This window comes from Pinus tabuliformis, chromosome 7, assembly GCF_031772625.1.
Source record: "Pinus tabuliformis cultivar Carrire ecotype Pingquan chromosome 7, CPIR1, whole genome shotgun sequence".
Taxonomy (NCBI): Eukaryota; Viridiplantae; Streptophyta; class Pinopsida; order Pinales; family Pinaceae; genus Pinus; species Pinus tabuliformis.
The window spans coordinates 852392346-852417529 of NC_142293.1; the positions used below are offsets into that span (position 1 = coordinate 852392346).

The 25184-nt window shown below is 38.5% G+C and overlaps 1 protein-coding gene across 4 annotated transcripts in view; it reads right to left on the minus strand.

The window, feature by feature from the left end:
• DRIP2 (DREB2A-interacting protein 2) overlaps positions 1-25184 on the minus strand; it is a 199203-nt gene that overhangs the window by 68775 nt on the left and 105244 nt on the right. For all 4 annotated transcript variants that reach the window (XM_089459019.1, XM_089459022.1, XM_089459023.1 and 1 more), the window contains one exon: positions 9334-9433. In XM_089459019.1, coding sequence (XP_089315145.1) covers positions 9334-9433 — 100 coding nt within the window. The remainder of the gene's footprint in view (positions 1-9333; positions 9434-25184) is intronic.

Sequence of the window (25184 nt, forward strand, 5' to 3'; positions counted from 1 at the left end):
TTTCAATTTTTCGATTTCTTTATTTGTGGCTTCATACACTTTTATCATTCTTTCAACTACATCAACCACTTGGGGCAAAATTCCAAACCCTGAATCAAGGATGAGGATATAGGGTAACAATCCCAGTGACTAAGGACAATCAGCCCAAAGCTTGCAGGTGGATAATAAGGGAACACGGAAGGTGGCAAGTATGGATTACCTAGGTATGTCAATCAATACCTCCTACTAGTGCACCTTATGAAGGAGGGACCTCAAGGGAAATCACACTGGACTAGGGGCAAAGAATAATGCCCCAAGTGAACCATGGGAACAAGTGTACAATCAAGAGAGGTTACTCATCCAGCTTGGCTTGTGATCCATATTGGTCTGCCCCAAACATTAAATGAAAGCAAATTATTACAAAAAGAGTTAGTGTGCCTTTAGATAAATGACTCACATTCCTTCAAGAAGTATGCCAGATGTGAAAGAGCACTGACCAAAGCATAGGTGGAGAGTTTTGAAGTAAAGCTATAAGTTGATCATCATCGAGATGCTAGCTAACCAAATAGGGAGAAAAATTCTCCTCAAGGTCACCCACTTTTGGAGGGTAACAAAAACCTGGTTGCTCGAAGGAATTTGTCAATCTGAATCACACATCCAAGTTTCCAAAGGCAACCATTCTCAGTTTTCAGCATCCTTTGACTACGGCCACACTTCTTGATGTTTGAATCAAATCCACTAGGCAATATCACATCACCATTTATCTTGCAGGATGCACTATCACTTTAATTACTCAAGCCAACTGGTTGTCCCAATCAGCCTGTGAGCATAAATTTTCCCATCATCAAAGAAAATTGGCGACAATTTTCTCTCAATGTGGAAATTATGAGCCTTTCTCTACTAAATGGATATCACGTGTATTAAATTGCATTTTACACTCCACCCATTTCGTTGTAAGTATCCGTAGGTGACTTGCTCAAAAATGATCATTCACCTAACCTTGTATATTTTATTGTAACCTTGTATTATGATCTCCAACAATTTTGCAATCCTGGATATATCTCACAAATAGTGTACAACCTATGTGCAGTTCCAGCAATCTATTTTGTTACTTGCTTACTTGCTACTGGGCTAGACTTTCCTTATAATGTGAATGATTATTGATTGTTGTTTTGTGCATCTTCAAGGAAAAGCACCCTTTGTAAACTTGCTCTTGCAAATTCACCTTTCACAGGCTGTAATAAGATTGTTGAGCATGAGTCAACTATAAATGAAGCTTTTTTGCTCATATTGTACAATCCTTAAAGAAGTATTTTTATTGGCTAGTGCTCTACTTCATATATTGCAGAAAAATTAAGAAAGGTAATTAATCTCCACCCTTCCACCATGTCTCTTTTTGCCCCCATTGGAATAACTTGATTGATCATTAGGTCAACATCAACATGCTCCCCCTTATGTTTTGTTATCAATGCTTTTTGACACATCATTGCAAAATTGTCACCAGTCACAAACCACAGCTCCCTATAGAATTCACAAGGGAGTTCCATACTTGGACATTTTCCATTTGTCATATCTTGTAAAGCATCAAATATTCCATTCTTATCCATAGATTATGATTAATGTAGACTAAATCTAGTGAACCTTGTACAAAGGTGTTATATTTGTACTTTATCTGATAAACAGTTGTGACAATATTATTCGTACTTTCATTCTTCCTTCTTATGTATGTTTCTATTTTCATTGTTGCACATTATCGTCATATCAAGTGGTATGAGAGCCTAGTTTTAGGGCTTTTGGATATCCTTGAACTCTCAACTCCAATATGCTTGAGAGATCCACAATGCATTGGTACCCACTCATCCTATTTGTAGGTAATTAACACAGGTAACACCTTGTCACTCGAAGTTTCCCAGTCCATTTTTCATTCTTCTACAAATTTTCTCAAGTCACAGTACATTTTCATGACCTGCAATCCCACTACTATTTTTGTTCTATCACATATTCTTGTTGCATGTACCATAGATTTCAAGGAAATGTACCTTATCACAGATGAAAACTACTGCAAACCAACATAACTTTTGTTTCAATACTGCATCATGACTCTTCATAACTCTAGAGACTCAGACAGATCACAAGACCCTTGTACCATTCAGCTCTTGGCAGAGAAGATCCAAGAACAATACTGCCAATAAAGCTAGTTCTCGTTGGAGCAGTTGTTGTAAATGACAACAACAGAACAAGTTTCAAGCCAAAATCACATGTTGCCCATTATATCAGGGCGTGACTCTTGATTTATGAGGCACATATAGAAGACATTGTGGAAGCTTCGTGGTTGTCAGTTGAGGTTTTCCATCCCCAAACAAAAAAATTGAGACAATCAAAAGCAAGATTGCACGAAGTGGGAGCATTTTTTAGAAGCAAAGCATTGGGAGCATCATCTTCTAAAATCCCTCAAAAGCAAATATTATGAATAAAATATTCATAACATAATATATATATTAAAATAAATACTAAATAGATATCAATTAATAATTAATAAATTAATTAAATTAAATTAAGTTCCCCAATTAGTTTTGAAATGACACTTATGTCAAAAGACGTGTCTTTAGCCTTGTGGCCAATCGACTCCTATAAAGGAGAACCGCCCAATGGCTTGTAAATCATCTTCTGAATATCGAATAATAAATTATAATGTGTTATATATAAATGAATATCCAAGTGGTAAATGAATATCATGACTCTTTATAACTCTAGAGACTCAGACAGGCACAAGATCCCTGTACCATCCAGCTCTTGGCAGAGAAGATCCAAGAGCAATACTGCCAATAAAGCTTGTTCTCGTTGGAGCAGTTGTTGTAAATGACAACAACAGAACAAGTTTCAAGCCAAAATGATTCAAGACAAGATACCATCCAGCTCTCAGTTGTTGTAAATGACTTTCAAGCCAAAATGATGCAAGACATGTTGCCCATTATTTCATAGCATGAATCTTGATTTATGAAATACATATAGAAGACATTGTGGAAGCTTCTTGGTTGTCATTTGAGGTTTTCCACCTCATTCCATCCCCAAACGAACAAACAAATTGAGCTAATCAAAAGCAAGATTGCACGAAGTGGGAGCATTTTTTAGAAGCAAAGCATTGTGAGCATCATCTTCTAAAATCCCTCAAAAGCAAATGTTATGAATAAAATATTCATAACATAATATATATATTAAAATAAATAATAAATAGATATTAATTAATAATTAATAAATTAATTATATTATATTATATTAAGTTCCACAACTAGTTTTGAAAGGACACTTATGTCAAAAGACGTGTCTTTAGCCTTGTGGCCAGTTAACTCCTATAAAGGAGAACCACCCAGTTCGTCATCCTCCACTTTTGTCGTTGTTTGTTATTCATCTTTTTGCCCACACAGTTGGTTTCCACTGTCCCTTGTCAACCTCTGCACGTTGTTGCACCACACAGCCGTGTCTCCCACTTCTATTGTTACCACTCATTCATTCCTTGTTCCAACAACCATTCCGGGTCAGTTGCGCTCCATACTCAGCATCGGGAGGAGACAGCGCTATACACCAAGCCTGGTCAACCCATGACAACTCCACATCGCTTCTCTTCTTCGTTCAAACCATCGTCTCCCGCTGGTCTCCCGCTCCCCGTCGAGCCGCATCAACCCACGACAACCCCACATCGCTCTGCGTTTCTTTGAAACCATCGTCCTTCCCCCACCGTTTTCCACCGACAAAGCCAGATCGTCCACGTTGTTGCCGTCTTTTTTCATCCATGTTGTCGCCAACCACTACAACCCAGCCACATTCCTTAGACAACCCCCGTTGACCCTCAAATTTCTACGGCGTAAATTGTGGCCTGTCGGGTGGATTGATCCATCGTGCCTTTTTTAAATCGTTGGTGAATTATATTTATTTGGTAACTTATATATATATATATATATATATATATATATATATATATCAAAAAAACATCCAGAATGCCAAATTAATTGCAGAATATATGAAAACATGCATATTTGAACATAAACCAAGATAGAAATGGCATCCATAGTACATTAATCATTAATTATTCAAGCATCAACCATTTAAATTCTAGCAATTACAAACAAACATCAAATTTTTAAGCATATAATAGAAAGTAGACCATTAAATCATTGAAATAGCTTATCTAGCAACTATCAACATGACCAAATAGTAATGATTATAAAATAAGCCATATACTCAGAAGTAGGAAGACTGAAAAGTCCAAATTCAAAACACTAGTCTATCATCTGTGACAAATAAAGTAGTGAATTTATTTACTATTCTCTCCTCCTTCCACCACCACAATGGGAAGTGCGTCAGAACTGTGTGTCGTACCATCGGAACCGTGTGCCGGACCATCTATGGAACCATCACACTTCCACAATCGCAGGAAGCATGGTTCTGAATTTTCGGACAGTGGATTACATGGCGCTTTGGCAGCTGTCCCACCCAGAGTGAGGTTCCGGCCTCCAGACCAGGTGGGGGAGGGACAGTTCCTGCAAGACTGATCAAAAGGACCTTGGGCCATGCTCTCTGCATTTATCACCAACAGAACAAATAATGGGGTGATTGCATGCACACTTTGCAGCACAACTACAACAGGCCAACTCTTGTGTCCATTGGGCAATCCCAATTTGAGGTTTGTTATGGCTTCCAGCCTCCTTCATCTTATAAGCCTCCATTTGCTCTCCTTCTAACACCCAAATCCCACCAACAGAAGAAGCAAGATAAGGTTTCTTCCTCTGTACAGAACCTGGCCAAAATTTACAACAGAGTCTATGAAATACTTCAGTAAACACAAGCCAAGTACAAGGCATTATATGAAGGACATCAAATACCTCCTCAGTTTTAGGTTGGCAACAGAGCTTAGCATCATTTTCACAAAAACAAGTTCAAAAATCAGCCAAATCACAACCTCGAGCCAATCCAGTATGAGCAATATAGCACCACGTGACAGGCTGCTCCAAATGCCTTCAAAATGGATCTTCAACCTCAGCTTGCTATCGATGATTTGGTGAATGCCAATTAGATCAAGTTGCATGAGCATCAACATTTTAAGTAATCAGTATCAGTCCACGCATCAAGACACCACCATTCCTGTCTATATGCTGCTTGATCTACTGGACAGTGTCAAAACAGAACTTACTTGGTGGTATGCAAAGGCTTTTTACCCACCCAATCCAAGTGTTTGACCTAATCAGTAGTTGAGTAGTAATTCCCAAATCTATGAAAAAATTATTAATTAAGGACAATTTTTTCCTAGATGAAGAAACTATGAAACTTGGTCAAATGGACCTTGTCCAAATATGTATCATATCTGTGCTTTACCCTTTGTATTTTGTATTGTATAGTTGACTTCAGCAAAAAGATCCTTCAACTAACATTCATATTTTATATTTGTACATCATGGAGACTTCGTCAAAGAAGTTCCCCCACAATTTTATAATATATATATATAAACTTATAAAGAGTATACAACATGTTCAGTTGTGGGCCGTGGCGATCTCCTTTGAACTGTGCTTATATCAGTGACAGTTAGAGCTGCTACATTTTTGGTATTTTAGAATATAGATGGAAAAGCAGACCTAATTGTTTCTTTGGTCTAATTTTCTATTGGCATTAGGGCCCACAAAGGTAAAGATCTTTTCAAAAGGATTTGAACATTTTCTTGTAATGTTTTTCCATACGAAGATATTCTTGTACAATGAGAAGAACATTTTAAGAGGGTGCAACTTTCAAGGGAAGATTTTAAAAAACTATACTTTCAACTCCATATCATTTTGATTTGCGGGAAGTCATATTGAATCACAACCAAGGTGGTAAAAGTAATCTAATTCACTTATTTTCACATTTATCAACAATTTAATCTATAGGAACTAAGGAATCTATAGTAGAGAGCCATCAATGAAATCAACATACCAAATCTTGGATTTCCATACAATAAAACAACCAAAAAGCTTTGGCATTTTCAAAGAAGTTGAAACCACAACCCAACATGAGAGATGATATCACAGGCATTCTTCCGTGATATCAAGGGAGTAATTTGATGATGATATCACAGGCATTCTTCCGTGATATCAAGGGAGTAATTTGATGATGATATCACAGGCATTCTTCAGTGATATCAAGGGAGTAATTTGATGGCAGGTTGAAACAAAGGACACAACATATTGAACTAAAACATAATAATTACTTCCCTCTGGTCAATTAATTAATTAATATCTGTCAGTGTTACAGAACACGGCTCAACAAACAAACTCAACACTAGACAGTAAGAATTATATGAAGATTCAGAAAAAGCTCACAGCTAATTTTTTTGAGTAGAATAGTAATTTTTTTCTTGTTTGGGTCATATGAACTTATAAATGGACCCACCAAGTTAATCGGTAGGCTTGCAAGTCAAAATCACCCATCCATGAAAAAATCAGCAAGTACTAGTGGGTTTGAGTTTGACCCGCCAGTACTTGCATCTAAAACTCATTGTCAATGAGTTTGACTCGCCAACAAGTTGGTTTGGCCCATTTTATTTGCCTCAGGAGTACTCAGCAATTCGACCAAGTTTTGTAACAAGCAGTGATGATAATATCAGCGAGATATCACCGATAATCGAAATTATTGCGATATTTTGGCTGCCAAAAAAATCATGATATTTCTGAGATATCGCCGATATCTCGGCAAAATATCACGCGACAATAGAAAATATCGCCAACCAGGCTAGGCTGCAGCTAGAAAAAGGGAAATTTGTCTTGTTTTTTTCTTCATTTTTGTTTCTGAGTGTTGGAGAAGGAAGGGGAAGAGTTTTGTGGTGGTTGTCACGGACGGATTGAGGATCAAACAGAGATTATCACCACCAACTAAGAACTACCAACTAAGATTTTTTTGTGGATCAAAGATTGAAGAACAATGAGACAAACTTCATTTCTTCCATTAACAGGTATGTTCTTAAAAACCCTTATGTTAATGATTTTTTCATAAATTTAGGGTTATGCTTGCTTGCCTTTTTGCCTACCAACATTTTCTTTCTTTGTTTTTTTTTCCATTTGCTATGATTTTCATGCCCATGAACCAATGCAAGGGTTTTTTCCATATTTGGACAGCAAACTTCATTTTTTTTCAACTTTCTTATGCACCCTCTTATTGCCATTTTTCATTCACATTGCAAAATGCAAATAATGTAGTAATTTTTTTAAATGAGGTGGTTATTACTTATTATTTTTTGTGTTGGGGGATTTAATGCCAACTGTTTGTTTTTCTTGTGCCCTAAGTTTGAATTAGTTCACTACAAATGTCAAATATGCCAAAAGCCTTGGACCCATTTTGGGAGTATGGGGACCCTGTTGGTGGGGCAAATCGGGCATATATATCATGCAAATTATGTGAGACCAAGATGTCAAGAGGGGTTACGCGATTGAAATACCATCTTGCTAGACTCCCTACACATGATGCAGATGTAATGCCTTGTATGGTTTCTAGTGCGAAGGTTATACAAAAAGTTCTTGAAGCAATTGCTGAACAACACAGAAAGATAGCTGCTAGGGAGAGGGGACTGGCCTCATATAGATAGCTGCTAGTTTTATTTGTTTTGCTACATATAAGATTATAACTCATGATGATGAGATACTTTTATATATGTGATGTTATTTTGTTTGAGTCCTTGATTGGACAATTATCAGGGATCAGCAGGACTTGGTATCGCCTTTGAAGTTTGATGTATCGTTTCTATTTGACATCATATATATTAGTGCTTTCTTCATATTTATGTGCCAATGTGTTTAGTTCATGTTGTTATTGCTTTATATGTTTAAAAATCTGAAAAAATGAATATATTATGCATTTTTTATGCTTGCCGATATTTGCCAATATTGCCGATAAGATGTTTTCTGGACCCTCGCCAATATTTTGCTAATACCGATATTATCAACACTGGTAACAAGGATATCAAACAGCAAGTATGTAAATCAAGACACATCACCAATCTAATGTTGCCGCAGATCAACTTGTCAATTGCCATACTTATTCACAAAGAATTGGTTATTCTGTTCAAGAATGTACGAATGACATTACTCACAATTTCAAAGTGTTCTTGTTGACTTGCTTAATTATAACTGCACATCACCCACCACCCCCACCCCCTCAGCCCTCCAAAATCTCCTCCTTCCCAATTCAGACTGCTCAAGTCAGGATCATCCTCTTAAAAGCACCTCAAATTATTGCCAAAGATTATTTGTATTCATAGTGAAATATTCTACATATTGCCAAGCTGTTATATCTTTTATGCACTAAAATACTTTGTCTTCAATGTCAGGTTCTGCCTGAGAAATTTATTTCAGCAGTTATTAAGATCACACTCTCTTTTAATATTTTGTATGTCACAGAAACCTGTTTACCACTCTCAAGCATTCAAATGTGGAAGCCTCGGATCATTAATGTTATGACTGTAATTATGTATTGTTTTACCATAATGAAAATTTGTTTTCATTTACCAAAATAAAAGATGATACATATTTATGTAGCATGTATATATGTAGCATTTTTCTTACATATTTCCTGTTAAAAACGACCAACGGTTTGTCTATTGTGGACATGTAGCACAATATGTTAAATATCTTGTGTTTCGTAGGAAAAGAATAAGCATATAACATGAATCATTACAAATAATATAGATGCCTAATACAGGCCTTGACAATAGGAAGGGATATGTATAAAATCCAAGAACAAAGTGTTGGACACAATATGAGACTCATTAGTTACTAGGAAGTGCTCCAGGGGCACCCACCCCCAATCCATAATCACCTCTGAGCATGAGTGGTCGGGGAGTGCACTCTTGATCCACCTGAATGCACATCCTGAAGAACTTCGCGAGTGCTATGTTCTTCAGGATGCACTCCAGTGCACTCCCAACCATGCTCCTATAACTCACAAGCGGAGTCCCAGTAACACTTCACTACAAGGATTTTTATCAGGAGGACTACTCCCCAACGACAGTTCACCTAAATAAGACCATTACAATTTAAAATACAATCTAGTCAATCTTCCATTCATAAAGAAGAATGTTATGATAAAAACCCAAATAGAACTGAATTGGCATTACTGATGTTCCACTAAAGAGGCGTTGTGATAGTTTCAACGAATATAACTGTTCTTAAGACAGTGAAGCATCAAAATCTACATCTTGTCCTGAAAGTTGTTTCAATACTTCATGATTCCTCCATGATAAGAAAAAATCAAACAGCATAATGGATGAGATTAAGCACAATCACAGAAACATATCTGACCATATACTAAAGACAAAAGAAAGCCACAATGTAATACCTGAGCTTCTCAACCGGTACACAGCCAAGATAAACGTCACATACAGGGCAACAGTATGTCTCCTCGTCAAGAAGCTTCTGATAAATGCATTCCTTACAAACTGCAGCACACGAGGTCATAATAATTAAGATTGAGCGAGTGCATCCAGTTTACATGCTAATAATGAATGTAAAAGATGAATCTCTGTCAGACATTAGATTTTCAGAAGAAAAGTTAAATAATAATGATAGAATGGCCCTTTGTTTTTCACATACCATTATTAAATTTACTTCTTATTCAAAAAAACAAAGTTGTTTTCTGTGCTTTGGGTTCACTGTGTCCTAAAGCCAGGAATTTTGAAACCATATCATAAAATATACTCAAATTCACAAGTATAAAACATCTTACTGCCTTGACACTTTGTAGGAGAAACAAACTGCAAGAAACAACGAGTCCGTAAAAGACCATAGTTAATTGAGATTGCATCAAATTCAACTATAGAAAATGTGGACATTTACCATTAGGCAAGTCTCGCTGTACCTGACATCATAACTTTTGAAATGGAAACGATATGTTCTCCTATGAGATAATTTCAATAATATGGAGGCAGAAACCCCTGCTCTAGTAGTATGATCAGTAACTAGCACAAACTGGTCACACAACTAAAATTACAGTTAACATCCCACTATTCTATTTTGAAATCCTATCACAAAACACGAGCAATGGATCTTAAAAATATATGGTGCATGGAAGCACAGCAGATACTGAAATGTTTACCGAAAATCAGTGAGATATGAGTCACCTCAATGAACTTTGTTAGTTACATGTACTGTTGTGGAGGTATCTTGATGCAAATTATCACAAGTATATCTCAGAATAAATAACCAAGCTATACAGCAAACACCACAGATTCCATGATAAAAGACAACTAGAAAGGACAAATGAAAGTTAAACTACAGCTGAATAACAGTTCAGCTACAGCTCTCTAAGTTCACCGGTATTCTGAGTTATATGTAGGAATCACCTAATCTGGAGACAAAATTTTCCAAGAGAGCACTATCAGCACTCCATTGTCTTCAAAAATATCTTCAACCCTTCCACAAAATATTCATCGTGTTACAATATAAAATTTAGTCATCCATGGAAGTCACAAATAAGGCTTCAATTTTGTCAAGAATAAGCAAAGATGGCAAAATAGCTTCTAACCTTCCATGTAATCTAACATTGACCTACATGGACAAACACAAGTCACATTATTCATAGCTTCTGCTTTCATTGTTTTACAAAGCATGCTTTTCATTTATTAGGTCGACTATTTATTTCTAAGCAGTTATTGATGTTAGTTTTTGGAGTTTAAGGTAGCAGCAGACAGGTGTTCTAACCTCTATGATGTCTACGAGGCTCAAGAACACGAGATCTCCAAAACTCAAAAAAGATTTCACAATAATTTAATTATTTCCTAAGTCTAACTTAGGGAAGTTGGTTAATTAATTAAGGTAATTCGATTTTGCTCTAGAGACTTCTAATGATGGAGTCAAAGTGATCTAAGCCATTGATCGGCATTAGATTTTGGTCGTTGGAGGTCCAACAAAAGATTAGAACGACATTGGATCTTGGTCGTTGGAGGTCCAAGAGAAGATTATAAGAGCAAGTCGAGGGCTTGGAGAAGTGGTATTAAAAACATCAAGTGAGCAAAGCAATTTGAATTACCCAGTTTGCAGTATTCAGCAGGGCGCAGTTTGAGCTAGGGAAGAGAGAGTAGCAAGGGTTGCAGTAGTGAGAATTTTCACTGGAAGTAAGTCTTCCAGTGATCTAAAGTCGAAAAAGGGAGGTCGAATTTATCTACAAAAGAGGTTGTACAAAGTAGCGCGAGTTGCCCCAATTGCAACTGTGAGTTGTTGAGACGAGCTTGGATTTAGTTGCTAGAGGTCAGAGCAATTCCTGAAGGGAGAGCGAATTGATTCTAGAAGCAAAGACAAGTAGGACTACTCACCGGGAAGCATTTATGGGGCTATGCGAGCTAATCAAAGCCAATTGTGCGCATTTCAGGCAACCAGTGTGAGTGTCGGGAAGGAGTGCGAGCAAGCCAGAGGAGGCTAAATTGATTTGCAGAGGAGGTTTTGGATCTCCAATCTATTTCCAATTGAGATAAAGTGTTGAAGGATTGCCAGTTGGGCATCCAATTGTAATTATTTATTTTTGTTGCATAAAATAAAACTCTCATCTGTTGCATTGGTTTTCCCTTCGAGGTTTCTCTAGGGTCATTAATCCAAAAACAACGATGTCATTTTACTTTTTGTGTGCATCTATTTCTCAGTTTTGTATTTTATATTTCCACAACGCTTTTTCATGGTGAAGAATGCTTAAATAAATTATTCATTATTTGTCGTTAATAATGAACAAAAGACAAATAAATTGCATTCAGTTAGGACAATAATTTTCAGTTGTTACATTCAAGGAATTTTCACACAGTATCAGAGCAAAGAAGATCAGATCAGAGTCTCTAAGCGAAAGGAAGCGAAATTGTGTAGTTTCAAAGGGAGATCGGAAGCACAAAATTTCAAATCTACGTAGGCCAACCAAGCAATGCGCATCGTTGGAGGCAGAAAATTGATTTCCAAAACCAGGGTAAAGGAAAATTCAATTTGCCCCAGGGTAGTAGCAGCAGCCAGTAGGATTTATGGAGAGAGTTTCCGGTGAGAAAATCAGTTGGAATCACAGAGCATATCTAGCGCAATGTTTTGCAACAAGGGTCTTGTAGCAGTAGATGCAGGGCAGGGAGAGAAAAGCATTGACAGAGGGAATGTCCAAAAATTCTCAGAGGGTTTCTAATTTTCTAGTTGTAGGAAAGGAGGCCAAAATTTCAGCGAAAGAGACCAATTGTAATTAGTTCGATTGCCAGTTCAAGTTACACAGTTAGCCAGTGTGTGTTGCATAAGTTGTAAATCGTGTGTCAGTACCAAATCGGAGGTAGAGCAAGCAGCTTCAGTGTTCAGCGACAGGCAGTGACAATGCTGGAAAAAGTTTTTGAAGGCAAGATCGAAGTCCCAAAGTAGTACTGCACAGTCCAGTGCAAGTTGCAGGATCCAATGCGGGTTGCAAGATATAGTTGCAGGTAGGAGTGCAAGTAGGAGGAAGTAGGAGAGGTTATTTGCCGAAAGGAGAAGGAGATTTTCAGCATATAGTTCTCTAGTTATTTGAGTTTCACTGAGATGGTCATAGCATGTCTCAAAGATCAGGATAGATTGGACGGAGCCTCCAACTTTGGCATATAGAAGGCTAGGATGCAATTCCTTCTCGACAAGCATAACTTGAAGGGAATTGTGACAACAATATTAGTTGAGCATAAAGATCAACAGTAGCAAGAAACCTTCAAGAAGGAGATGGCCAAAGCCAAGAGAATGGTCCTAGACGGAGTTTCAAGATCATATTGTTCCACATATTGCAAACAAAAGTACGGCAAACGACATGTGGGATATCATCGTGAAGTTGTACGAGGATCCATCTGAGAATCAGAAACATGATTCTCAAAGAGAAGTTGATGTTGGTCAAAATGCAGAAGGGCGGGAATGTTATGTCTTACCACATCAAGATTAAGGGAATCAGAGACGAACTTGCAGCTGTAGGAGAGAAACCATCAGATAGTGAGATGGTGTGCACGACACTCAACAGGTTCTCCATGGAGTGTCGTACATTCGTCCAAGTCATTTCTGGACAAGAGACACTTCCAAGTTGGGAGCGCCTATGGAGTGACTTCACTCAAGAAGAGCTAAGGTTCAACCTCGTAGATGGTACTACAAGCAACAGTATCAAGGGACCAAAGGTGGAGAAGGAAGAAGAGAATGTAACCCTTGTAGGTATGGGAAAGGCGAAGAAGGGTCCCACTTAGTGATAAGACACAAAGGGAGAGAAGAAGAAGAAGGACCTATCGAAGGTCAAGTGCTTCGGATGTGGTCAGTTTGGTCACTATGTCACCTAGTGTCCAAAGAGGCAGAAGGACAAGAAAGGGCAACAGATAGCAGCTTTGGAGATATTAAAATAATTAATATTTTTAATGAACTCCCTAAGTCTAAACTTAGGGAAAATAAAATATTAATGTATATTAATATGAATCTGTGTTAGAATGGTCCAAAAAACAAAGATCAAGGCAGATCTAATGTTAGCCGTTGATTAGGGACTTAATCTTGGTCGTTAATACGTCAACAGGAAAAGTATAAGAGGAGGCTTGAGACGCATTTGAGTACATAGAGAAAGAGAAGCAGAGATAGTGTCGGGAGAGCAGCGCAGTAGCAAAGGAAAGTGACGCAGAGCCAACCAAGGCTCACGCAGGGCCACGCAGACGCAGCCGAGAGCTACGCAGAGCCTCAGAGAGGCCAGCGTTGCTGACGCAGAGGGCCAAAGGGCTGACGCAGGGCTTCCCAGGGTTGACGCAGACCCATGCGGGGTGATGCAGCGCTAGCATGAGACAGAGAGGGGCTAACGCTGGGTTTCTGGGGCAAATTTGTGCTGAGTAGCTACCGGAAGGTTTAATCGAGGTTTCAGCCAAAAGATTTGTCAACAACGGAGAGGTATTACTGCCAAGGAAATTCTTTGTTGGGTAGGCCATTTTCGGCATCCGGATTGTACTTTGATATTGCTTAATAAGAAAACCCTCAAATAGCTGCACCGGTTTTCCCACATTGGGTTTTTCCGGGGACATTAGTCCAAAAATAATGGTGTCATATGGTGTGTTTGTTTCTGTTTCTTTTAGTTGTTGATATGTAATATGTTGAGCATGCACTAGTGTTTATTTTCAGTATTTACATTGTAAATAACTTGTTAAGGAAAATAACAAGTAGGTAGGAATAAATCAGATAAAGTGCATGGAGGGTTTCTAAATAAGTAAACTTAGAAACTTCAACATGGTATCAGAGGATGATTGCAGATCACAGGAGGACTAAAGGACATCAGCCGAGCGGAGCAATAGCAGCAGAAAATAGTTGTCCCGAGGTGACAGAAGTTGTTTCTAGCAAAGCAACAACAAGGAAGGGTGACACAGTGCCTGCGTCATCAAGGGTGAGCCAGGAAGAGGCAGAGCAAAGGCTAAGGAAGGCAAAATAAGCCTCACGCAGAGCCACGCAGTAGCTGGGAGGGTTGACGCAGTTGGCTAAGGAGGTTGGGTTGCTGGTGTCAGGATTGCGTAGAGCCTAGGAGCTCTCACCTTCAAGTTGCTAGGGTTTAGAAAGCTGCAGGAAAATTGCAGAGTGGAGCTGGTGAGGTACTGTAGTCAGAACAGTACCTGACAGAGCAAGGCCAGAGTAGTTGCTACAAAGGGTTTCTAGCCAAGGAACCCATATCAGTGGTGCGGTTGCACAAGACGATCAGAGTAGGGGGCATCTCGACAGCAACAGAAGGATTTCCAGGAGGGAAATCAAGACTCAGAGGGAATCCAGAAGAGAACTTCCAGACGGGAAGTAGAGACTAAGAGGAGTCGAACAGAAAACTTCCAGGAGGGAAGTAGAGGAGCATCATGGCACTACACGGAGTAAGAGACCAGGATAGACTGGACAGAGTGTCGAACTTTGCAATTTGGAAGGCTAGAATCTTATCTGTACTTGACAGGAATCGTGTCAAGAACTTCGCCTTTAAGGTAATACCCGTCCTAGTCAACCACAATGATAATGACAAGTACGAGGAGGCAATGGCGAGGGCCAAGCGCATCGGGAGCTGATGGTGAGGACAGCCCTGAAGGCTATCTCAGAAGACTGGGAGGTATTTGTCCAAAGTATACTAGGCAAAGGGACTCTCCCACCTTGGGACGAGATGTGGGCAGCTCTTTGCCAGGAAGAGATCAGACGGCAGTCGAAGACGAGTAGCAGCAACAAGGGGATCAAAGTTAAACAAGAGGAAGATGTGGCCCTAGCATCTGAGGGAAAGCAGAAGAAGCGGAAGAAGAAAGATCTCTCCAAGATTGTAAGGACCCATCTTAAATTAATAGGGACATAGAGATATTAGCATGCACACGAGACATGCATATGATAGCTACATATGCATGCATCGCCTGCACTGCACTAGTATATATATTAGTTAATATTAAAAAATGTCTATATTTAGGTAACGAATTAACTATTGAAATGAATACCTAACTTACAAGAATATAGTAGGGTATATGATATACGTACCACCACCATAATACATATATATAATTCTACTATATAAAGTTAAAGGAGAGTATATATATATATATATATATATATATATATATAAATGGTGAATGTAATAAAGAGAATAATACATATAAAACCATAATACTATGAAAATAATTCGACTTAAATAAAAGTGAAACCTAACATTATGATAAAGGAGATATTGTATAAATAAGATTGCATGGTCAGCAAATTGGAAGGGGAGAAGGCGGTGACCGACTCTACAACTTATGAACTTATCGAATTAAAATGATAAAGAAAAGGGAAGCGGTGGAGTAGTTTCTAAGGGCATAAAAGGAGGAAGGGTATTGTAGAAAGGGGGGGTTCTTGGGGAAAACAGAGGGAGGCAGAGGAGGAACTAATAAGATGAAGATACAGAGATTAATGGAGCTTGAGCAGTTGTTCTTGAGACTTTTGGGCACGGGGGCCAAAATACTTCGAATTTGAAGTATTTTGGGGCTGGGTACTGAGACTGTACCTAGCTTGGCTGGGAGGTTTTCGGTCTTTTGGTAACAGGGGCGAGAACTGGAGCAAATCAGAAGCATCTTCCGCTAGTTAGGTACTTAACATCAGGTATGTACTCAACTACAAATTGATAAATTCTTATATTTGGGATAGTTATATCTTGTTAAAAATTTCAGGGCTTTACATTTTGGTATCAGAGCCATGTTCAAACTCTCGGATCTGTTAAGTTTGTTAAGATAAGGTTACATTTGAATTCAAAAAAAAAAACTCCGTTCTCTCTCTATTTTTCCTGCAGACTGAAGTTTAAATGGAGGTATTCATTCCTTTTAAATTTCTGCAATGCCTGCTAGACTCATCAGTTTATAATTTATGCATTTCCTATGTCTCTCTTGCATTTTAAATTTTGTTTTCTGTTGTTATTGAAAATGCAAGACAACCTTTGACAGTTGTAGTTTGGCTTGGGACCTACAGAAAAATCTCTAATCATCTTATCTAAAGAAAATGTGCCCATTCAATCTGTCAGTCTGTGGTCTAGTGGCAAATTGGGGTGGCTATCATCACAATCACCCAGGCTCAAACCCAGACAGGAATGCTCCTTCCCTAGGTGAATGTATTGCCATTTGTGGCTTATTAATGGTGTCAATTACTATATGTGTGTGTGAGAGAAAAGAGAGAGATATTTGCTTTGTTTTACAAGTCTAAGTGGAAGCCTGTTTTTTCTCATATGTCGGATAAATCAGTAAGGTAACAGCACCCTCTTTCTTGTGTTAGTTGTCAGATAAAAAGCATGATTTATTTCTGGGTTTTCAGTTCAATATTTTCCAAACATCAGTGGCCCATTTAACATATGAACATTAGAAGAAAATATTCATTCAGTAAAAAAAAAATTAGGATGACAAGGTTACAATATAACAAAACATATTTTATAAGGCCATATCTCTACAAGTAACAGTCAGATAGCATCAAATTAAACTTGAAGACAGCAGATTAGATTAATAAGGTATTTTGATAAAATGAACTTCAAAAGATGAAGACTGATGGTTCTCAGGGGGGTAAGAGCTTGGGCATCAAGGATATGGTTTCCAAGTAGATGACTTTTCATGCATGACCTTACTAGAGATTTTGCAGGGGCTTCAAATATGCCTCTTCATTAACGTTTTATGAACCAGTCCAGAGAACGCCGACAAAGATCTGGAATTTTGCATGTTTATCATACTTATAAAAAAAAATGGTGCAGTCGGTGAAACAACCCAACGAAGCAAAAGATTCCTCTCCCTTCTGATTCTCGAAGATCTATACCAAAGCCTTTTCTCATTACAAGCTGCCAACAATTCGATGATCTGAGCATCAATGGCATTATTTTGCGGAACAAAATGACACCGCGTTCATCGTTTGACAGCCTCCAGAATTGAAGAATTTCTACAAAACATGTCGAATAGATGGGAATTTGCCAACGAGATTTCCATTCATTGAAAAAATAATTCACAAGACAATGCCGCTGCAGTTAATAGACCTGCATATCTGTTCATTACTTGGCAAGGAGCAAGGTTGTTCTACTGCAATATTCCCACTGAAGCTGGAGGACGAAAACAAGAAGATGAGGCAACAAAATGCGACGAAGAGTTTCAGAGTTCAAATGCAGAAGAAGTTGCCAAGAAGAATGACGCAGAACAACGAAGGAAACCTGCTTTGTTCAATCTTTTATTCTAAAATCTATGGCACACAATTGAATTTGAAATAACGTAAATAACATGTCCGCCGGAGAGCAATTGTACATGAAGGTTCGCAAAAGCCAGTAGCCACGGTGCTCACACATAGTTTTTAAACACCTGACGCATCGAAACTCATTTCTTAGGTGGCTATAAGGCAGATGTCCACCAATTAGTCGGAACGCTCTCGGGTCTTCACCGCCTATTAAAGATGCCACGCAATGATGTATCCTTCATAAGTCGGTGATACATCTCTGCAGTAACACGTATTAGGGAGTTAATCATACAGTAAAAGGGATTTTTATGATCTGAAACCTTTAGATGGAGAAATGACGTTTAATAGGGTTTGTTAATTTTTAAAAGAACAAAAGTTTTAAATTGATTAAAAAAAAATTATAATTAAATTATCGATTTTAAAACATTCTGCAACCACATGACAGTGTCACTGCTGCAATTTTGTTTGTGGAAACCACTGTAGTCCGCCTATCTCTGCGACCATTCCACAAAATTTCCAACCGTCACTTCCGGTGCCCTTACCGTGTAGCTCGTACCCTTCCTTGTGCCACCTACACTGTTCCGTCACAGCCCGACCACCATTTCACTCTACGCATTATTCTGTGATCGTTAGTCCATTTGGTAACTGGCGAGAACAGCAAAGAAATCCGAACTGTCATGTTCCAGGCACACTCGACCATCGACTAGCTGCCATTCTTTTGACCCAACACTGCTACACCTCCTGTCTATAATTAATCATCACACTTTACTCTCTTTAATGTGCATGCAAAATTCTATTACTTTGTTAAGACTAGACGATGAAATATTGCGTTAATGAGGACATCGGAATGGAATTTTACATCTAGGGGACAATGGATGTAATATTAACAGAAACAACAATGAGTTTTATACAAATTTTGGGTTCAAGGAAAAGGTAGTTAGCATTTCTGGGATAAGCAATATCTTCAAAAGGATAACCACTACGAGTTTCCTTTATGTGGTTGTCCATCTTCATTCCAGAGCCTTTTAGGCAATATTAAGCTCAAGATTTTATTACATAGTGACTTTGCATGCCTTCCTTGCAATTATGCAATTTTTACAAAATTGTGGCTTGAGGGAAGTTTGAAATGTGGCCATGTATATGCAATTTTAACTAATTAAACCCTTCCCTTTAGTAATACAAGTCCTAAAGCACAAGTAAGCTTTTGTCAAATCTTTGGTTGTTCATTGTGTGTTTGTGATACTTAAGAGAATTTGTATTTGCCATAAATAACTAACAGGACCCTGATGCCACTCCAGATTCCAGTCTATTCTTTTGAAATTATATCGTTGTTATTTATTTTAGTTGTAATTTTGAGTCAGGATTTACTGTAAAGGTCTGTAATTCTGCAGGAGAAGGAGGTTTATTGTTCCAATTCATACTCTTAGAGTGAAACATTAGATTTATTCTTTTATCTTCTTGGCCAGATTGATTGTATCCTTTGACAGAGTCATTCTTAAACAAAACTGGTTCTAACAATCATAATCACATTTTTCATCCTAATTTATTTCTTCCTAGCACGATATGAGGATGCAAAGTTCTTTTATCAGTTGGATACAAGGAAACGATTAGTTGAATTTCGTGAGCAGCTAGATGATATACTTTTTAGGAAATTATCTGGATAGTCGGCGAACCTGTTCAAGTATTAGTGGAGCTAGCAAACCCATGCACATTTAAGTTGTCAATTGAAAGCATATATCTTTCTGTTAATTCTGAGAATTTTGAGGCATTTCCTACGAGTGTGACTCCTCTACCCAATACATCCCAAATAATATCATTGTCTGGGATTTTCACCTCTGTTGGTCCATAGACAGTTGAAGGATGCATTGTTCATTGTTTTGGTGTAATAACTAAACATCTTTTAGAGATGTTGACGATCTTTTACTTGGAGCAGGACAAGGTTTTGTCTTGGTTGATCCTTTTCGAAGTTCTGAATTACCCAAGTTAAGAAACGTTTCCAAACCAAATATATCGGTAGTGCCATAAGTGACACTCTTGATTACTTATGTGGTTAGAGGAGATGGATCAACAGTCTTATATAAAGGAGAGATCCGGGATATCCAGATAAGTCTTACAAATGTTGTTCCTGTGGTGGAGGCAAATATTTCACTTTCTGGGAAGAAACAGGAAAACATAATTTCTATTGGGTATGAAATGTTATAGTCAGCTCTTTCTTTGCAGCCTGGTACATCAGTGGTTATCCCTGTTAAGTTACAAGCTGGGCAACTGAATTTGGAATTGGATAATGTTGGTAATAGAAATGGTCCTAGGAATGTTGAAAGGATATTTAAGGAAGGAAACAATCCTTCATTCGTGATTCATTACGCAGAAATGGCCGAGCTGGTGTGAAAGACACAGTTAAATCTCTGAAAGCATTTGCTCAAATCGTATTTTACCTATTTTAAAATAGAGGACAACCTTTAAATCTTTGCTTAATAGAGGAAGAACCTAGGACAAGACCTAATTGCCTAGTCTGAAACCTCTATTCTGAGCTTGATCAGGCCTGTGGAAGCTGAGATTTATTACTTGTCCAGTAGTCATTACTGTCAGTCCTCTGATGTGAAGACCGAGCATGGGTGAAGGACTAAGGCATACTCATCTGAGTTTATAATACGAAGTAAGTGAAGTTTTGATGATAACAAAGGAATTAAGGTCACTTTATTTCTGCATATCATCATATGAAGAAGAAGGCATACCATTTGAGGCTTGTATTTCTAGTGTTGGCCTTGCCTCCATATCTCTGTGACATTGATGAGAAGAAGGAAACTTGTTTCCATACAAGGAAACTGAGGATTGGAGCCGTTAGGAATGAGACTTATTATTTAAATTTCTCTAAAGTTCAAAAATTGCCTTCATGTCTATGTTATGAAGTCAAGATATGAGCCATCTCTGAGCCATATTGTCATGATCGAGACTCAGTAAAGAAGCTAATCATTCTTTGAGAACTTTGAGAAATATTATGTCATGCACTGATATATCTACTAAATCTTTTGGATGCACTGCAAGGAGCTGACCAAAGGAATGAGGAAGAGGCTTATGTTTCAAGCTGTAAAGATATTTGAAGAACTATGGATGGTCAATACTAAGATTGAACCAAATATGGGCAACTGAATTCTCTCAAAGGTATATCTGATGTCAAGACTCTATTGTGGAGGAAGGATTGATCCACATATTTGATGAACATTGAGGTTCCACGGATTTGATAAACATTGAGGTTGTATTAACCCTTGATAATCTTAGATCTTAATGAAAGACTTCTATATGTTATTGTAGACATAAATATGAATAATCCTCAAGGTTTGAGATGTAAGTAAATAATAAATGACCTATTCTGAAAGAAGAACATCACTGTCAAGAATCTCGACTTCAATGAAGAGAAAGGCCAAGTCCCTGTGTTATTTCTATGGAAGGACAAAAGTTGCAAGATGTTTAAGTCTGCCACAGTAAGCTAACTACAAGTCTGAGACACATAATCATAAAGTCTTTAAAATACATTGAGAAATGGTCAAAGTTGGAAGTCTGGTATATATCTTAAAATGAGGAGCCTTCACATAGGTGTGTAAAGCCGAATGTTGAAACTATCATCTGTTGTCATGGAATTTGATGAAGTCATGTCTTCTAACAAAAAAACTCCCTAGGACTGTTGGATACAAGAATGAATGTCTAGGGTTGATATACTCTAGACCAATCTTGAAGAATTATCAATTTGCAAACTCTAGGGGTTGGATATAAAAGCATAGGGCTTAGGAATTAATTGTTTCCGTTTAAAAAGAAACCCTAGCTCCTAGAAGATTTGACATTTTGATGGTTGGATGCAAGAAATCTAAAGATTAAGAAGGAGCTCAAAAAAGATAAGTATCTTGTATTTTTGAATGATGTGGACAAGGTCGATAAGGATTTCTTGTCGATGATATGGACTCCTTGATGTTGTGAATTCCTTGATAATATGGACTTCCTGATGATGATAATATGGACGAGATTAACTCCTTGATGAGTTGAACGAACGAGAGTTGACATATTCTCTAGAGATAAGTACTTTATTGATTATTTTGATATTATTCTTCTCTTGTATTTGTATATTTTGCTTGGATGGATTCGTTTTCTTTTTAAATGCTCTACAACCTGCATTTAATTAGCACTGATAGGATACAAATACCAACATGAAACTTGCTATAAAATCTAAATTATGAATTAAGATATCTTTAAATTTGTCTCATTGATGCATATGGATATGATTGATGAGCTAGAAATAAAAGAATAATTACAGGTTAATATGAAAGCTAATGACATGAGCTGGATATGGCCAAGTATGTTATATTGTAGATAACATGTATGAATTATACTAAAATTGTTTATTTGATAATGTATGGACAAGTGTTTATGTTGCAGATAGCATCGTTACCAAAATGACCACGTGATGACAAAAGTTTCAAGAACAATTGAGGCTCAATAAGATTCCATAATAGGGTGATAACCCTGGTCCTACAGGGAGGGGTGGAGGTGTTACCCACCGTTTATCCTCCAAAGCCTGGAGTCATGGGAGGACTGTGCGAGTCACGCTCCCCTAGATGTGTGATGATGACTGCCAGATTCCTACTAAGAAATCAAGTCGATGTAGTCGACACGGATCAGTATAGCTGCAGCTATGGCATACTCCAGTGGAGGAAGGATAAGATGGGAGCAAAAGAGATTAGGGAGGATAGGATGATTTTAGAATAGCTTGGGTACCCAGCTAGGACAAAGTATGAATATTGAAGTTGTAAACAAAACAACCAAAAAATATATATATAAGTTTTCAAAATATAAATTTTAAAGTGTCCTCACATTAAACGAAAATCCAATTATGAAACATAATCCTTACATGATTATACTTATCGCTAAAAAATTACTAATACTTTATATACCCTAACTTTGGGACGAAGTTTTCTAAAGGAGGGGTGTATGTAAGGACCCATCTTAAATTAATAGGGACATAGAGATATTAGCATGCACATGAGACATGCATGCATCGCATGCACTGCACTAGTATATATATTAGTTAATATTAAAAAATGTTTGTATTTAGGTAACGAATTAACTATTGAAATGAATACCTAACTTACAAGAATATAGTAGGGTATATGATATACGTACCACCACCATAATACATATATATAATTCTACTATATAAAGTTAAAGGAAAGTATATATATATATATATATATATATTAAATGGTGAATGTAATAAAGAGAATAATATATATAAAACCATAATACTATGAAAATAATTCGATTTAAATAAAAGTGAAACCTAACATTATGATAAAGGAGATATTGTATAAATAAGATTGCATGGTCAGCAAATTGGAAGGGGAGAAGGCGGTGACCGACTCTACAACTTATGAACTTATCAAATTAAAATGATAAAGAAAAGGGAAGCGGTGGAGGAGTTTCTGAGGGCATAAAAGGAGGAAGGGTATTGTAGAAAGGGGGGATTCTTGGGGAAAATAGAGGGAGGCAGAGGAGGAACTAATAAGAGGAAAATACAGAGATTAATGGAGCTTGAGCAGTTGTTCTTGAGACTTTTGGGCACGGGGGCCAAAATACTTCGAATTTGAAGTATTTTGGGGCTGGGTACTGAAACTGTACCTAGCTTGGCTGGGAGGTTTTTGGTCTTTTGGTAATGGGAGCGGGAACTGGAGCAAATCAAAAGCATCTTCCACCAGGTACGTACTTAACATCAGGTATGTACTCAACTGCAAATTGATAAATTCTTATATTTGGGATAGTTATATCTTGTTAAAAAGTTCAGGGCTTTACAAAGATCAAGTGCTTCCACTATGGGGAGATGGATCATTATGCGACCCAGTGTCCAAGGAAGAACAGTAAGGAAGAGTCTTCCGAGACAAAGGCAGTGCCAACACGAGCAAAGAAGGAAGTTTTGACAAACGATCTCTGTGCCATGAGTGCACATGCGCCACTTGAGAAGAAGTGGGGAGACATCAAGCTATAGTCAGGCGGACTACAGGCGATGAGGGGTAGGATCCTCGAGGTACCTAGCCTCTTGGATTAGACCTTGCTACGAGAGCCCCGAAGAGGAGTAGTAGGATTGGCTGAGTCGGGTAGAGACGGATGCGGATGGAGCGACAGAGAGAGCTATAGTGCAGGAGTCCCGAGACAGCGCGAGGCTAGCAGGCTGCAGCAGTGCGAGAGGCACAATAATGTTGCACCAGTGCAGGATGGCACAGAGAGGTGTGCAACGGTGCGAGATGGAGGGAGTTGTTGCAGCAGCGAAGAGTTCAAAGAGAGAGCACTTGTCGGCGACAGAGGGAGCTTCAGCATCAGTGGGTGTCTCTAGCCCAACAGGGAGGTCAGATTGGGAGATCGGTTACTTACCTCTCAATAACTGAGTTGTTGTGCAGCAGTGGGCAGCACCATGCAACATGCTGAGAGGAGGTGCAGTGCGGATGCAGTGTTGGGAGAAAGGACCAGCAGCAACACGGATGCAAAGGGAGCTGTCGTACAGATGCAGTAGTGGCAGTGGCAGAACCATGGGCAGCAATACAATATGCAGCAGTGTAGAGGATGTTGGGCAGGAAGGCCTAGTATCAGAGTAATACTCAGTGAGGAGTACTGCTAGAGCACAGTCCTCGCTAAGAGGGAGTGTTGATTTGGGGTAGCATCTGATGTGCTCTAGCTACGAAATTTGGTGGAGAGGTTGGGGCACATGAGATCTCCAATACCCAGAAAGGGTTTGGGCAGATTCTAAACAGATCAGAAGATATTAAAATAATTAATATTTTTAGTGGAGTCCCTAAGTCTAAACTTAGGGATACTATATATTAATACGAATCTGCGTTAGAATGGTCCAAAAGACAAGGATCAAGCCAGATCTAATCTTAGTCGTTGATTAGGGACTTAATCTCGGCCGTTGATATGTCAAGAGGAAAAGTATAAGAGGAGGCTTGAGGGTCACTTGGAGAATACACCAGAGTGATCAGTCATTCTATTCTCTAGAGCGGGGTTTGCTAAGAGAGATAGAATTAGTGATCGGGAGATGCAGCTGAGGGGCATTTGAATACAGAGACACAAAGAGGCAGAGATAGTTTTGAGAGAGCAGCACAATAGCCAAGGAAAGTGACACAGAGCCAGCCAAGGCTCACGCAGGGCCACACAGAGACAGCTGGGAGCTGCGCAGAGCCTCAGAGAGGTCAGCATTGCTGACGCAGTGGGCCAGAACGCTGACACAGACCCATCTGGGGTGACGCAGGGCCAGCGTGAGACAGAGAGGGGCTGACGCAGTCCAGAGAAACGCTGACGCTGGGGTTTCTAGGGCAGATTTGTGCTAAGTAACTGCCGGAAGATTTATCCGAGGTTTCAGCCAGAAGATTTGTCAGAAACGGAGAGATACTATTGCCAAGGAAATTCTCTGTTGGGTAGGTCAGTTTCGGCACCCAGATTGTACTCTGATATTGCTTAATAAGAAAACCCTCAGATATC